This window comes from Cetorhinus maximus, chromosome 5 (genome assembly GCF_964194155.1).
Source record: "Cetorhinus maximus chromosome 5, sCetMax3.hap1.1, whole genome shotgun sequence".
In the NCBI taxonomy this organism is placed as follows: Eukaryota; Metazoa; Chordata; class Chondrichthyes; order Lamniformes; family Cetorhinidae; genus Cetorhinus; species Cetorhinus maximus.
The window spans coordinates 121,787,472-121,805,184 of record NC_135883.1 but is presented as its reverse complement, the minus strand read 5'-3'; the positions used below and the strand labels follow the sequence as shown (position 1 = coordinate 121,805,184).

Below are 17,713 nucleotides of genomic sequence, written 5' to 3'. Positions count from 1 at the left end.
TGACAATATTCCGGCAATGGTGCTGAAGACTTGTTCTCCAGAATTTGCCATGCCCCTAGCCAAGCTGTTCCAGTACAGCTACAATATAGGCATCTAAACATGAATGTGGGAAATTGCCCAGCTATGTCCTGTGCACAAAAATCAGGACAAACCCAACCTGGCCAATTACCGCCCCTTCAGTCTACTCTCGATCATCAGTAAAGTAATGGAAGGGGTCATCAAAAGTGCTTTCAAGAGGCACTTGCTTAGCAACAATCTGCTCACTGACGCCCAGTTTGGGTTCCGCCAGGATCACCCAGCTCCTGACCTCATTACAGACTTGGTTTAAATTTGGATGAAAGAGCTGAACTCCAGAGGTGAGGCAGCATTTGACCAAGGCAGCCTGTGGAGGAACAGTGAGTGACAGACCTCAACTTCAGGATTTTCACATTAATCTACACCTGAGTGAACCGCTGAAGTTGTCATAAGACTTAGAGGACTAATGATGGCGAATGCTCACAGTTTACCTTCAAAAACCCCATAAATTCCAGGCCATTATTTTAGTGAACACGTGGACAATCTATGAAACAGGTTTCCTCGGGAGATGGGGAAAGCAGCTGGGACTGATTCATTCAAATGCAAATTAGATCTCTCCGAAAATAATATTTCGGGATCCAGTGTATGAGTAATTGGAGGCATGGCATATGGTAAGTGTAGCATGGAGGGAAGGAACTGGTGCCTTTGAACCTCTTGTTCCCAAAGCTCCCCACCACTAGGATTTCCTGGAGATTGATGTTATGCTTGGTTAGCAACTTCATTATTGTTACATTATTGCAACTGCCAGGATAGTAGAAGATTAACTAGGTCAGCCTTGGTTTTTTTTCATATAGTAATTCCAATGTTCCTGCAGAGACTGGGCACTCTAACGAACGGTTCCCTTCCTGACCCCCTCAAAACCTCTCCAACATCTACAATGCTTGCATGGAACCTGATGGGATTCTCACCAATCACTTACACGGATGGAGTTGCAGCTGCACTCAAGAGCTTGACACTTTTAGATAGAGCAGTTTACTTGACATCTTACCATTGGATTCAATATCCACCACCTGCACTCTCTGGCTGCAGCATGTACAATCTACAGAATCTCAGAGGCATTGAATGAAGTTGATGGGGCCATTTTAACCCCACCTGCCTGCAGGAAATTGAGCAAACCAGGTTAGCTTTCCATTTCACACCCCACCTCACTTCACTTCTCTGTGGGATCAACGGAAAGTAAAATTGGCCAGGGTGTAACTCGGATAGCTGATCCACTTCTACCAGTTTCCGATCAGGCAGGTTGGGTTACAATTACCCCATGATATACTGAGCTAATGAATGTTTAACACTGAATGCTAAATGTAGAAATCTTTTAATTTTGCATTCCTCAGTACTTAGATTCCTCAAAACAACAAACTTATGAAGAGTTATGCAAATGTTTGGCAAAAACATGTGCTGATATGAGAAGGTTGTCACCATGATGGATTGACAGAATAGCTGATAAGCTGCACAGGGCTGCCAAAACCAAAATCTCTTACCTGCCCTGTTTCTTTGTTTCTTCAACATCTCTCCCATGTCTCTGGAATCTACTTTCCGTAAACCAACAACAATTAGTAAAAAGAGAGTATATGAAAATGATCATCTTCCACAAGCAGTCCAACAATTTCAGGGTCACTTTTTTGAACTGAATTCAAATTCTAAAATGCCATGGTAGAATTTGAACTCATGTTTGCTTCTGGATGATTAGTCCAGGCCATTAGATTGAGCCCAGTAAAATTATCCAATGCCAACTGGTGGGCACCCATATTGTTAGATACCACTGGGGAAGCATGTTGAACACAGCCTGCTCCAGGAATTTGCATGGGTTGTTTGACCAAAGGCTTTGTGTTGGAACACCCCTCCTCAGAAGGACTAGCCCATGTCTTGAATGGCCAATATCAAGAATGTAAATTCTTTTTCCTATTATTTCTATTTTGGAGGTGCAGGTCTGTAGGGGTCATCCCTTTGGGATATTCCACCGCCTCTTATGTTGTGTGACAGCCTCTTAAAGTTTTGCTAGTTCTCTGGTAAGACTAAAGGCGTAACATTATCCCCGCCATATTTATGGATTCATTTGAGATGAGTTGAGCCTCTGTTACCAAGCAAGACCACAGAAAAATCCTGTACAAGATTGGGCCTCAGTAAATCCAGAATTTGCAGCCATTCCAGCATATTCTCCCTGGAGTTACAGCAGGAGTCTACAGGATAGCTGAACAATTTCAGCCCCTGTATGATTGATACTAACTAAACCCAACCCTAGGACTTCTTCTTGCTCCTCCCGCAGGAGTAGGTGAATGGCTGCTGAGGGCAAAGTGATAAGTTGTAAAAAAAAGCATTTGGGATCCTAGGTTTTGTAAATAGAGATATAGAATACGAGCAAAAGAGGTAAGGTTAAATGTACATAAATATTTGGAAAGAAATCAAGAAAAAATTCACATTTATAAAAGATTTTTCCTCACCTTAGAATGTCCCATTGTGCTTTATGGCCAATGAAATACTTTTGAAGTATATTACACTATTGTAATGTAGGGTAATATGGCATAATTTGCACACAGCATGATTCACAAATGGCAATGAGGTAAATGGAAGGATAATCTTTTTAAATGGTTTTAGTTGAAGGATAAATGTTGGCCAGGGCACTGGGACACCTTCCCTGTTGCTCCTCAAATAGTACTACAGGATTTTCCGACTACAATCACTGTTAATGTGTTGGGAATTGCACAACCAACCTGCATATAGCAAGATCTTGTGAACATGAATGAGATAACAGGGAGTCACTTATTGACTCTCCATTCACCTCCACCACTTTTGGCAATTTCTGCCATAAATGACATTAGGTAAATGATATGCCCACCTAACGTACAGATTGGGCTATTATACTTAAATTCAAAAGTGCAAACACATTGTTTGACATGTTTTCTGCCATTTGCGCCTCAGTAATGTTGGTGCAAGAGATACCTGTTTATCCCTAGTTATAGGCGCTGGAGGGAGCACAGCCCTGAGGCCTAACTCAGCCTACCTCTACCTCTGCCCACCCACCCTCAGGCAGATTCTTTGGTGCAAACCATGGATCCCACCCAATAAGTGCAAGGTCCTGGACTCTGGAAAATCATGGGTGAAGAAAATCATGTGCTGTATTCCACAACAGTGGAAAATCTCAGGAATCTGCATTTACCTGACTTTTTAAAAATCTGTTTTAGAAGGAAAATTGTAACTAATTATCAATGGAATGTATCTCCCAGGAATAGATGCAAAGCCTTGTGGCTAAAAGATATTTGGCAGTTTCCTCTGCCCTGATATTTCCTACTGTGCAATGTACACCTGACATCAAAACTCCATCATGCAGGCTGAGGAGAGCAAGTTTTGCATATGATTTTGACATTAAAAGATACGCAAAGGTGAGGGATGTACTTGGCTGGCTGCAATTTATAGACTGAATAGGTACGAAAATAAGCCGACCAAAAAAAAAAAATTATGCATGATCAGCTCACTCCCTTTCTGCATAGCTTTGTACCAACACCTGTCAGAGTACTTTTCAAACCCAAATTCACCTCTTTCACACTTTTATGGTGCCAATCACAGGTGATGTAAAGCAATTTCTTGGGGCAGGAAGAGGGGAATGAGTGAGGGGAGCTACTCTGACATCCTAGTGTGCTGACGCCAGGTTGTTTGCCGTAGACTCTGTAGAAAAATCTTGAAGGAATTTTTTGTACTGCACAAGGGTTTTTTTTGGAATTAATATACTTCTACCAGTTCATTTTCTGCTGTAGATCTTACAGGACTTTTAATGAATAAAGAAAAAATGAAAGGAAGGGCTCAGTGGTACTAAACTCAGACCAATCATGTCGAAGCTGATATGAAAAGGATGTCCACAAAGGGCCAACATCACTGAGGTATGACCCCTTTCCTTTTCACTGAGTACTGACAGGGCCGAAAATGGCATTCTGTTTAATAGTCAATTAATGGTAGAAAATATCACAGACACACCTTCATGCAAAAAGAAGACAAGACATGACAAGACTAAAGTCTTGTTTTAAAACCATAGCTTGTACTAGATTTATGATATGATCAGAATACTCAGCATTTCAGTACCAAACACAAATGTTATTGAGGGCAAAAGCAAAATACTGCAGATGCTGGAAATCTGAAATAAAAACAGAAATGCTTAGCAGGTCAGGCAGCATCTGTGGAGAGCGAATCAGAGTTAACATTTCAGGTCAATGACCTCAGCTGTGTACCTGGGAGATAAGGGCACATCAATGGTTTTGCACCCTCAAGATCAGGTAAGCAGGGTCTGGGCTTATCAGGGCCGGGTAGGCCCTGATGATGGTTGGGGGATGGGAGGAAGGGGGGGTGCGGGTGGTTGAGGGGAGGGTTGGGTGTCGCTGAGGGTAGGCGATGCTGTTGCTGCTGGGTGGCCATTGCCATGGAGGGGGACCATGGAGTGCCCAAAAAGAGGTCCACCCCATCCTGGATTGATCTTCCCACGTGGAGGTGGGAAGAGGCCCTTAAATGGCCACTGAAGTGGTTCAATTGGGCTCCTGGCAGGCATCTCAGCTACCACCTTTCCCATTACTGGCAAAATGATGGCGGCAGGAAGGCATTGGGCTAGACGCCTTCCAGCACAATTTTGCCAGCCTGTCACCAAGCCTGTCACCAATGGGCTTACAAAATTCCAGCTGGTCTTCTGGGTATAGTGCTGGAATTGTTATTTTCAGAAATAGTTGAATGTTGGGGAACAGGAGGGTATTTCAGGATGCAGGCTGAATGTCTTCCTTACCTTTATTAGTGACCATTGATGTTTTAGATGAAATAGGCAACATTGGGATCAAATTGCCATTGGCAGTGCTTGAAATAAATGATTTTGCACATTTATTTTGAATTCCTCTATGAACTATTTAACATAATCTTTAAGCCATTTAAAGTAGAAGGCAAAACTATATTGAAATAAAAATGAAGCAATTTCATTGAACATGTGAATATGTTTGTTACAAGTATCACTTTCCTGATAGCCTTTCTTGGTAAAAATGACAAACTATACAATTTGCCATGGTCTTTCACTCCTTCATTTATTGTAACCAATGTTTCTCTTTGCACAGGCTACATCTGAGTTGATGTTATTTTAGATTTCTGTCCACAGAAACTATACTCGAGTTGGCAATAACCTAGATTTCTGCTTAGATTTGGATCTTCATTTTTTGTTCACATAGCAACTTTACAGTTTGGTGAAATACCCATAAACTGGATAGGCAACCAAGAGTTTTATCAAAAGAATATTTAAAGTTAGCGTTTTGACAAGCAGAACATAGTACAACAATTAAACAATTCCTAAATCAATGTGATTATCTATCTGTCTTTTTTACATCTATCTACTTTGCTATTATTTTCTCTCAACCTTTGTGTAGCCCTTTGTTTAGCCATCTTTGATGTCTGTTCGCATGTTCTGTATCTAGTAACTTCTTCCATGCTTAAAGGCACACAAAGATATGCATCTTCCCCATTAATTTTACATCCAGCGCATCATGCTCTGGGTGTTTCCAGAGCAAAGACCTCTTTTTTATGTGGCTATATTCTTTGCCTGATCATGGAGATTAGCTTGACACAATGACGGGGTTGGGGAGGATTGGGGGGTGGGGGTGGGGGGGTGGGGGGGGCGATGGGGGTCATTACTCCACTCCCATCGGACGAATGTACTCCATTGAATATCAGAAGACAGATCCCAGGTCTTCTGCTGGCTGGATGTAAAATGTGGTGGAGATGGAGGGAGTGGGAGGGGAGGTGGCATCCTCTCTGCCTCCATCAGGTGAGTGTCCCATGAATGTCAACTTATTAGTCGCAAACTGGAACTCCCACATCTGTTTGCCAGGACTATCTGCTGTTGGGCTCAAACCCGTAACCTTCTGACCCAGATGTGGAAATGCTACCACTGAGCCATAATACACTGGTCTGCTAAAATCATAACACAGCTATATTTTTATGCATTATGCATACCTATAAAAGATATATCTACAGAGAATGCATGAACAAATGATCCATATAAATTTTACAAAGTTTAAATATTTACATGCATTAAATAGTTCCTCGTATCAATCAAAAGAGCACATCATTAGGATAGCTAAGGACAAAACCACTCAAATAGTAAGATGTACAAAGAATGGAATAGGTTCACATTATTCTTAATCCAGTTTCTTCTATCAGTTTTGGTTGCTGCTGGTTCTCTTACCTGTTCTGATTGTATTCTTCCAATTGATCCTTTCCCCTCTGCTCTTCTGACCTGCTTTCTACAGTCCAAAAAAAGCAACAAAAGAGCAAAAGATCCCCAAACCACATGGTGACAGCTAGAAGTCTAAAGAATAATGTAGAGTAGGAAGAAAGAAGCCACACAATCCTAATTCTTTTCAATGCCTGCTATTCTCTTTCAGTTCTCACTGACTGATGGCTCAAGTGTTTCAAAAACATCACAAAACATTTAATCTGGTCTGTGGTCATAGCAATTTGAACTAAACCAGTAAATCCCACTGAGTCATATGAGAGGATTTTCAGTCAGCTAAAATCTAATTCCACACATGTGAGATTGAAGATACCTCCTTTAACTGATACAGCAATGCCAAATATACGTAAATTACCAATCCAGACCTGACTCCTTCCTGTAACAAAATATCTGATCAGAGATCCAGTAATTATCTTTGTTGGTGGCACCATGCTGGAGATTTGAGAATTCCTTAATACAGGGAGGATGATAGTCAGATTGTTAGCATTGTTGCTGCCTACTTTAAGCCAATTGGGAATTGGCAGTGAGGATATTTTAAGCAATGCAGGCCAAGAATAGCCACAATCAATCACCAATGAATCCAAGAAAAATATTATTTGTTAATTATTAGGAATGAATCAAGTTAACTTTAGATAGTAATTTCTAATATTGGAAAATGTATTGTGATCAGTATGCAAGCTTAGCATCAATACGAGGTCATTTTACCTTTGCACGACTGCTATATTTGAACACAGCTCAGGAATCAGAGCCTGATCTGACCCCCCAAGCAAAGCTCAGTGTATCTCCCTCACCCACATCACTTCAATTTGACATCACACTGAGTCAGAGCAGCATGGTGCCATTTATAATAGAGTTGCCAACCCTGCAGGATTGCCCTGGAGTCACCAGGAATTGCAGATTTTCTCCTGGATACTGCTGCGAGTAACCTGGGAGAAAGATTATTGAGGAATTTTAAAAATTATGCGCTCTTTTCAATTACTTTGAACACTTTCATTTCTTAGTTACAGAAATATTGGAGATAGGGAAAAAGGCTATTTTAACAGGACAGTTGGAGGTGGGTGGTTGTGAGATGAGGCCTCAAACCTAGATTGCAAGTGTTCAGATAGCTATATTGCATCATCCCAGCCCTCAGCAACTTTTCTGCCTACTTGACCTTAATTTGGAGAGTACAGGCTCTCTCATCCTTGCTCTATAAATGTTTTAGTTTCTAACTTTGGGTGACTGATCTGCCTAAGCCAGTTCAGAGCTCTGTTGAATGAGTTAAAGTACCAGCCAGAGAGGAGTTCAGCAATATAATGGGAGTTTTGCCTAACTGGAATCTGAACTGCAGCTCAGATCAAAACATGCACAAAGGTCAGAATATGGCCAGGTTTGGGATACATGCAGGGATACTGAGGGAGTTGGGGGAAGATATGAAGGAGGCTCTCCACATGGAGGCCCCAGTATGGTGCACAGAAATTGTTTGCACAGTTCTGGGGGAAAGTGTACCATCCAGAATATTGGTTATGGACATAAAAATAAAGTCCTGTACCCACACCTGAAACACGCACTTTGCATATGCAAATAAGGAGTCTAACATTTCTTTAAGGTTTGATTTGCCCTGAGGCAGCCAGTGTGAGGAAACCATGGCTAGGGATCACCCTGCTAGGCCCCACAGTGAATGCAGGAGCCAGGAAGAGGAGGAATGCTTGTCCCACCCAACATTAAGGGAACCAATTGCTGCCACTACTCCCTCTCACTATTGTTCCTTCTCTCGGTCCTGGTCTCTAATTTCATTCGCTCCCAGCCCTGATCCAGATCTCCTGATCTCACCCCTGATCTCCCTTTCCCTTTGCCCTAACCTCAATCTCCTCCACTCCTGAACCCCAACCTCGCCAGATCCTGGACCCACCCTTAACCCACATTCCCATCATTTTCTCAGCTCAATTTCCCAGCACATCCAGGTCTGCCTATAGTAGTCGACCATCATCTATAGTCCTATTTTTAAAGTATAATATATTAATGTAAGTTTTAAAAAAATTAAGCCTGCAAAGTTTTGTTCATATTGCGATCAAACCAGAAAACAGGGTGAGACAAGACCTTATATGAAAGACAGGAAAGTCCAGTCTACGTCTAAAGTGGATATTTGGATTACCATTATATAATAGATATAGGGCAGTGTGAGCCAACATTTGTATAAGTAAAATTATTACTTTTGGTAGTGGCTGATGTCACTGAACCTGAGAAAGTATCTATGACAGATCAGAATTTGTACCTTGATTACTTGCTGTACCTACATGCTAACTTATTGTGACTCATGCACGGGAACACTTAGATCCCTCTGCGCCTGGGAATTCTGCAGTCGTTTGCCATTTACATAACAGTGCTTTTTTATCCTTCCTGCCAAAGTGAACAACTTCACATTTTCCCACATTATACCCCACTTGCCATATTTTTGCTCAACCTATCTATCAACCTATCTATCTCCATCTGCAAACTCCAAAATATTTTCCTACCTATCTTTGAGTCGCCTGTAAATTTAGCTACCATGTCTTTGCTCCCCTCATCTAAGTCATTGATGTAAATTGTAAAAAGTTGAGGCCCCAGCACAGACCCCTGTGGGACTCCACTCGTCACATCCTGACAATCCGAAAAAGTCCCATTTATGCAAACACTGTTTTCTGCCAGCCAGTCAAACCTGTATCCATGCTAACCCCTACATCATGAGCTTTTATTTTCCGCAATAATCTTTGATGTGGTACCTTATCAAATGCTTTCTGGAAATCCAAGTACAGTACGTATACAGGCTTCCTTTATCCACAGCACATGTTACACCTTTAAAGAACTCGAATAAATTGGTTAAACACAATTTCCCTTTCACAAAACCATGCTGACTCTTCCTGATTACCCTGAGTTTTTCTCAGTGCCCAGCTATAACTTCCTTAATGAATGATTCTAACTCTTTCGCCACAACAGACATCAAGCTAACTGCTCCTCTTTTCTGCCTCCTTCATTTTGAATAGAGAAGCTACATTTGCTACTTTCCAGTCTGATGGAACCTTTCTAGAACGTAGAGAATTTTGGAAAATTACCACCAACGCATCTACTACCTCATTAGCCACCTCTTTTAAGATCCTAGGATGAAGTCCATCTGGACCCAGAGACTTGTCAGCCCTCAGCTCCAACAGTTTGCTCAGTACCACTTCCCTAGTGATGGTAATTTCACTAAGTTCCTCTCTCCCCTCCACCTCCTGATTTACAGCTATTACTTCCAGGTACCACCACCTGGAAGTTCCCCTCCAAGTCACTCACCATCCTGACTTGGAAATATATCGCTGTTCCTTCAAAATCCTGGAACTCCCTTCCTTACAGCATTGTGGGTGACCAAAGTGATGGTCCAGCCTCACACTCTCTGGACATATTATCGATGCCTGCACCTCGACGGTGCTTGTCATTGCTGCCAGAATGTAGTGAGCAGGAATCACAGAGTTCCATCATTCTGCCTGAGTGCTCTCAGCACATTTATGGAGGGGCTGGCACCCATCTCATCAGCATCTGTGACCAGTGAAGGGGGTCAGGTGCATTTAAAGTTTCATGGCTGTCTCTCTATGATGTGACCCTGATCACAGAGTGCAAACAAGCTGCCCTCGCCAGACAGGAGTCAAACATTCTCAGTGGCTAGGTGAAGATCTATGGAGTGTCCTCACTGCATATCATCATCATCCTCCTGGAATTGAGCGACTATTAGGGCCTCCACTATGTCTCCATGACAGAAGCATTCTCACAGAGGGTATTCGTGCTGCCATAAGCCAAACTGGAGTCAAGCACTCACATATGTAATGTGAGGATCTATGGGGTCACCTCACGGCATGTTGTCATCATCCTCCACAAATCTAGCAGCTATTAGGGCCTCCCGAGCATGCCTGCCTCATCTGGCCAGTGAAAGGACTTCATTCCTGTCATTGCTGCCTTTGAGGACCTCCTCACCCTCATCCCCGTCAGCGTCCACCACATCGGAAGAGAGCTCCAGCTCCTCCACCTCTTCCTCAGCCAGCTCCTTTCCACATTGCAGCGACAGGTTGTAAAGGGTGCAGCAGGTGACGATGATGTGTGACACCCTCTGTGGACCATATTGCAGGGCTCCACCAGACCAGTCCAGGCACCAGAACCTCATTTTCAGCATCTCGATGGTTTGCTCCACCAAGTTGCGAGTTGCAGCATGAGCCTCGTTACACATTCAGTCTGCTGCAGTCTGAGGCCGCTGCATGGGCGTCATCAGCCATGGCCTCTGTGGGTAACCCTTGTCCCCAAGAAGCCATCCCTGCAGCTTCTATGGACCCTGGAACACATCAGGGACCTGTGACCGACTGAGGATGTAGGAGTTGTGCACACTGCCTGGAAACCGTGCACAGACCTGCAGGATGTGTTTGTGGTGGTCGCACACCAGCTGCACATTCAGCGAATGGAATCCCTTGTGGCTGACATAATTGACCACGTGTTGCGTCGGAGATCTGAACACCACGAGTGCCATCGATGACACCCTGCACCTGTGAGAAATCTGAGATCTGGGAAAATCCAATCGCTCTTGCATCCTGGCTGTCTTGGTCCCGGGTGAAATACGCAAAGTTGTGTGCTCTCGCGAAGATGGCATCTGTGACCTCATGGGTGCATTTGTGGGTGGAGGCTTGTGATGTCCCACAGAGGTCACTTGTGGAGCCCTGAAAGGAGCCACTGGCATAGAAATTGAGCTCCACTGTCACTTCACCTCTATGTCCCTGTGGTGCCAAATCCTGCAGCAGCTGGCAGATGCGACTGACCAGTTCACTACACATGCGCAGTCTTTGCCGACACTGGTTCTCGGTCATCTGCAGGAATGAAAGGCGGCAGCTACAGACCCTGGGTGTCGCTAAGCGCCAACATGATGCTAAGCATCATGTGTGGGAGCCCCAACTGCCCCTTCTTCCAGAGGGTGCTGCTCCTCCAGTTGCACAGCCAGGTGCCTCAGTCATTATCTCCTCCGTCATCTTTGCTCTCTGTACGCCATAAGGCATTCAGATAATTCACCAGGCTCCATGATCCTGATGTACTCCTCCTGCAGGATGAAAGAGAAAGACAAGTGTGTTAGCATGGGTGTACTAAGAACCTGTCCTGGTTTAGTGTGATAGCCCCTTAATGCATCCCGGAGAGTGCTGGCCACCACTTGGATGGCCAGAGATTAGCGCACGGTATGGCTGCCCGAAACCCCACCCACCTCCACTGAAACCCCACTCCACCCAACTGATTTCCCATTGGACTACATAATGTGCTCTCAGGGCAGGGCAGGCATTCTCCTAACCGGCGCTCTAAGGCTGCACTGTTAGCTTGAACCACAGTCCAAACCAGGATGATGACATTGTAAGGGGCTGTGAGCGCCTCCAGCAATGACTGCTCCATGGCCAGCTTTAGCAAGGAGATTGTACAACGTGCCCGGTCATCCAACTGTTCTGTCGTCCACTAAAATGCTCATTACTTTGCAGTCTGAGCTTAAGGCGTGAAAAGCTCTCGAGCACTTGGGGGCACATTGATGCCTCTGTGTTGCTTGAGTAGGCAGATAAGCTAGAAGCCCGACTCCAGTCATTGCAATAGCTGCACCTGAACTGTCTCAGTTGCAGGGGAATGGTCAATTTATATAAGTGTCCCTAATGCGTGGCCGCTTCCCTCGCCCGCCTTACCCTCCACCCTGCTTGTGCACTACATTCAACCGCAGGGCTGCCTTGTCCCCGCCCCCCCCCAACCACCCCCCTTAAGTCATCTCAACCACAGGCTGCCCTTGACCCCTGCCAAGTCATCTCAAATGCAGGGCTGCCCTTGCCCCTCACCCCCACCAACGCACCTCAAGTTTGAAGTCCAACAGGCAACCCTAGTGAGTGCTGTGCAATGTTACTGTGCACTCACCTCCGAGATCCCCTCAAAGCTCAGCCCGCCAAGTGCAAGCCTTTTATATGCTGTTCTGAAACATGTCAGCATGCTTTCCAGCTGACGTGAGTGGACAGTTCAGCAGGAGGGTATGATTCCGGTGGGCACGCCAAATAATGATATGCAGATGTATTACAATGAGGTTCCTAATATCCGATGGTGGGAAACACGGCCTGCCATTGGTGGGCTGAGCGGACGATCGTAAACTGGTTTCACGCAGTCGTGAAACCGACCGCACTATATTGTTTACTCATGCCACCGAACATGCCCGACACCAGTGTGCATGGAAAATCCTGGCCCAAGTCTAATATAACTTGCTGTCTGGTTGGTTCCAGAGCGTGCTGCTCTAAAAAACTATCTCAAAAGCGTTCTATGAACTCCTCATCCAGGCTACTACTGTCAGTCTGATTTTCCCAGTTTATGTGTAGATTAAAATCACCCATGATTATTTCTGTCCCTTTATCACAAGCACCCAATATTTCTTCTTGCATACTTTGTCCTACATTGTGGTTACTGTTAGGAGGCCTGTAGACCACTCCCACTAGTGACTTCTTTCCCCTACTATTCCTCATCTCCACCCAAACTGATTCTACATCCTGATCTCCTGAATCAAGGTCATGCCTAACTATTGCACAAATGCCACTCTTGATTAACAGTGCTACCCCTCCACCTTCACCTAACTTCCTATTCTTCTTGAATGTCATACACCCCTCAATATTCAGGACCCAATCCTTGTCATCCTGCAGCTAAGTCTTCATAATTTGTTGCCCATCTTTAATTGTCCTTGAACCAGCTAGCTTGATAGGCTATTTCAGAGGGTATGGATCTTGAGTCATACATTGGCCCGACCAGGTAAGGACAGCAGATTTCCTTCCCTAAAGGACATTAGTGAACCAGATGGATTTTTACAGCAATCAATAATAGCTTCATGACATCATTACTGAGACAATTTTTCAATTCCAGATTTTTTATTAATCAACCGAATTTACTAATTATTTGAATTCAAATTCCACCAGCTGCCATGGTGGGATTCAAACCCGTATTCTGAAGGGGATTAGCCTGGGCCTCTGGATTTCTAGTCTATTAACATCCCCACTACACCACCGTCTCACCACAACATAGAGTTTAAGAAATAGGAGCAGGAGTAGGCCATTTGGCCCCTTGAGGCTGCCCCACCATTCAATAAGATCATGGCTGATCTGTTGCAGCTTTAATTCTGCTTTCCTGCCTGCCTCCCATAACCTTTGATTCCCTTGTCAATTAAAAATCTGTCTAACTCAGTCTTGAATACATTCGATGATCCAGGCTCCTTTGCTCTCTGAGGTAGTGAATTCCAAAGATTAATGACTCTCTAAGGGAAGAAATTCCTCCTTATCTCCATCTTAAATGGGAAACCCCTTCCTTTGAAACTTCTCTAAATTCTCTAGTTCCAGATTCCTCTATGAGGGAAACAATCTTCTCAGCATTTAACCTGTTGAACCTCCTCAGAATGTTATATGTTTCAATAAGATTACCTCTCATTCTTCTAAGCTTCCAATGTACATCGGCCCAATTTGCTCAACCTTTCCACATAAACCAATCCTTCCGTCCAAGGAATCAACTGAGTGAACCTTCCCTGAACTCTTCAATTCAAATATATCCCTCCTTATTTAAGGAGACCAAAACTGTAAATAGTACTTTAGATGCGGTCTCCCCGATGCCCTGTTCAGTTGCAACAAGACTCCCCTACTTTTGCACTCCAGCCCCTTGCAATGAAGGCTAAGCAATAACGGTTTAGAATAACTTGACATTTGTATTCTATAACTCTATTTATAAGGCCCAGGATCCCATATGGTCTATTAACTGCTTTGTGTTAGTTAATTGTGCTGCCACTTCCAAAGATTTGAGATCATGTTCTTCCTGTTCTTCTACCCCTTTCAAAACCTTTATTGACAGACTCCGAAAACCTGCTTCTGCCTTCCTCCTTGAAGAGAATATAGTCACTGGTTGCCCATCGCTGGTATAAAGGATCTTGAAGTTGCCCAGTAAAGCAACCAGTATGAAACAATCACTTCGAGGCAAATAGGGATAGGAAATAAATGTGGCCACACCAGCATTGTCCACATCCTGAGAATAAATGAAATAAGATCTGCACTTAGCCTCAGATTTATTCCTTTTATCTAATGATCATACTTGATGTGTGCTTTGGAATTTATAGCTACTTGCAATTTGGTAAATGTGAAGATTAGACCCCTAGTTGGGTCTTCAGATTATAAGGACAGCTGCAAATTAGACAAGTTATCTCTCTCTATTCTCTTTAAACTCCCAGGATCTGAAACACTGGCGAAATGTGAGCTCACTGTTGGAAACTGTATTTATGTAAATATTATTGCAGTTAAAACTCAAGTGGATATCACTTATTCATTCAGGCATCACACAGCTAAAGGAAATGGCTTATCATCCAGGCTGCCCTACATTTTGGTATAATAAACAGTGATAACGAGCTTCTGAGATTAAAAGATTTAGGGCATTTCTGTTAGCTGCACATGCTACATCCACAGAGATCACAGGAAAATGAAACTGTCAGCACAATGAATTGTTCCTGCTTTTATTCGTTGATTCAATCAGGTGTTTTCATTTTGTGAAAAGGGGAGTCTAAGCCAAAGATATTTAGTTGCTAAGTAAGCTCTATAATCTATATTCGTAAAGAAATTCTTGCAAGCCCTGGTGACTTCTCATACCTTACCTACTTTGTCAAACTGTTACATTTTCCCCTGCGTTGCACAGATATCCAGGGAGTTGTAGATGTGAAACTCAGCACCAATGCAATCTCCTTTTTCATGAATTGCAGTCATTTTTCTGAATAATCTCTGCTTTTTAAAATTCATTTATGGTATTTGGTCGTCACTGGCTAGGCCAGCATTTATTGCCAATCCCTATAATTGCCCTTAAGAAGGTGGTGGTGAGCTGCCTTCTTGAACCGCTGCAGTCTGTGTGGTGTAGGTACATCCACAGTGCTGTTAGGGAGGGAGCTCCAGGATTTTGACCCAGCAACAGTGAAGGAACGGTGATATATTTCGAAGTCAGGATGGTGGGTGGCTTGGAGGGGTACTTTCAGGTGGTGGTGTTCCCATGTGTCTGTTGCTCTTGTCCTTCTAAATGCTAGTGGTCATGGGTTTGGAAGATGCTGTCTAAGGAGCCTTGGGGAGTTTCTGCAGTGCATCTTGTAGATGGTACATTGATGGTGGAAGGAGTGAATATTTGGGGATGGGGTGGATATAAAGTGAGCTGTTTTGTCCTGGATGGTGTTAAGCTTATTGAGTGTTGTGGGAGCTGCACTCATCCAGGCATGTGGAAAGTATTTCAACACACTCCTGACTTGTGCCATGTAGATGGTGGAATGGCTTTGGGGAGTCAGGAGGTGAGTTACTCTCCGTAGGATTCCTAGCCTCTGATCTGCTGTTGTAGCCACACTATTTATATGGCTAGTCCAGTTCAGTTTCTTGTCAATGGTAACCCCCAGGATGTTGATAATGGGGGATTTAGTGATGGTAGTGCCTTTGAATGTCAAGGGGAGATGGTTAGATTCTATCTTGTTGGAGATGGTCATTGCCTGTCACTTTTGTGGCGTGAGTGTTACTTGCCAATTGTCAGCCTAAGCCTGGATATTGTCCAGGTCTTGCTGCAATTTGATATGGACTGCTTCGGTATCGGAGGAGTTGTGAATAGTGCTCAACATTGTGCAATCATCAACGAAAATACCCAATTATGACCCTGTGATGGAAGGAAAGTAATTATGAAGTAGCTGAAGATGGCAGGGCCTAGGACACTACCCTGAGGAACTCCTGCAATGATGTACCGAAACTGAGATAATTGGCCTCCAACAACCACAACCTTACACTTTACAGCCTTCCAGGCTGAATATTGAATTCAACAACTTTAGATCTTAAACTCCCCCTCCCCCCATCCCCACCCCGTTTCTTCCCCCCCCCCCCCTTTTTTTTCAATAATTTATATAGATTCTTCTTTCCCCACCTATTTCCATTATTTTTAAATCTAAAACTAAAACCTTGTTAGTCTTTTCCACCCCACCCCCACTAGAGCTGTACTTTGAGTGTCCTGTCTTCCATTCTTAATTAGCACTTTTCTTAGACAAATATCACCACCTTCAACACCTCTTTGATCCTTTTGTCTGTGACATCTTTTGATTAACTGCTCCTATCACGGCTTGCTTATCTCCACAATCACCACACCCTCAACTTCTCTCTTCGCCCCCCCCCCACCCCCCGCCCCCCCCACCACCACCACCTTAAACCAGCTTATATTTCTCCTTTCTCCTAACTATGCTTCAGTTCTGCCGAAGGGCCGTGAAGGCTCGAAACGTTAATTGATTTCTTCTCCACCGATGCTGCCAGACCTGCTGAGTTTTTCCAGGTAATTCTGTTTTTGTTTTGGATTTCCAGCATCCGCAGTAGCTTTTAGCTTTTTGTTTTTATCTCTGTGTTTAATTGACTGCCACCTCTCTTCAAGAAATGCCCTCTCAGAAGAAGTACGGTTCTGTTCTCCAACAGGATTTCCGACTGTCTCTTCTGCCCTGCTCACCTTCATTGCTTTCCATTTCTCTCCTGGTGTTTGACAAGGTGTTTACTAAAACCCGCTTTCACAGCCATATCTCCTTTCTCAGTGACTGTCTCCGTCTCCGACTCATCCCACGTGGATTTCAACTGAAATTCCATCCCTCTTGTTTCGAACCCACCCAGGATTACAGGTATCTCCGGGACATAAAACGTTTCTCGGACTGCTGTTCCCGTCGCATTCTGAGATCCACACTCAGTGCCACGCGCCACCATATGAACACACTCGACCTCTCCCTCCAGCAGCACCGCCGCACCCTTTTTCAAAGCTGCGCATGCCCCCAGTTTCATTTTATTCTTCGCCTCATCCGTCGCCTCAACAAGAAACTTTTTCTCTTTCTCTCAAGTGCTAAGGAACGCAAGCTCCAACAACTCATCGACACCAACACCCATCTGGGACCCTCCACCCCTGCTTGTCCCTCCGTCCTCACCCCATCTTCCAATCCCAGCCCCAGCCGCGTATTCACTATACCCCCTGACCTTCCCCTCTCCGATGCTGAACGTTCAGTGCTCAGCAAAGGACTTAGTTTCATACCCTTACGCCCTCATCTCAATGAATTTCGGGCTCGGCATGATGCTGAACTCTTCTTCCGCCGTCTTCGTCTCCGTGCTCACTTCTTTGGGCAGGAGTCCTCTCCCCGTTCAACGGATCCTTTTACCCACCTCCAATATTCTCCCTCCACTTGGACCCCTCCCTCTGGATTCTTACCTTCTCTTGATCTTTTCATTGAGAACTGTCGGCGTGACATTAGCTGTCTCAATTTCTCTGCTCCTCTCACCCATTCTAATCTGTCTCTCTCTGAACTCACTGCACTCCGTTCTCTCAGGTCCAACCCCAACA

At 44.2% G+C, this 17,713-nt stretch overlaps 1 protein-coding gene across 2 annotated transcripts in view; it reads right to left on the bottom strand.

Annotated features, from left to right (window-relative positions):
- Positions 1-6,464, bottom strand: part of LOC144680893 (gamma-aminobutyric acid receptor subunit rho-1-like) — a 69,130-nt gene extending 62,666 nt beyond the window's left edge. The window contains exons 1-2 of one of the 2 annotated variants that reach the window (XM_078542415.1): positions 6,278-6,464; positions 1,554-1,601 (exon numbers count right to left, since the gene is read on the bottom strand). In XM_078542415.1, coding sequence (XP_078398541.1) covers positions 1,554-1,601; positions 6,278-6,384 — 155 coding nt within the window. In that variant the 5' untranslated portion in view covers positions 6,385-6,464. Of the gene's footprint in view, positions 1-1,553; positions 1,602-5,449; positions 5,553-6,277 lie in introns of those variants that run through there. The other variant, XM_078542416.1, reaches the window with a different exon arrangement.
- Between the last annotated feature and the right edge of the window lie 11,249 nt (positions 6,465-17,713).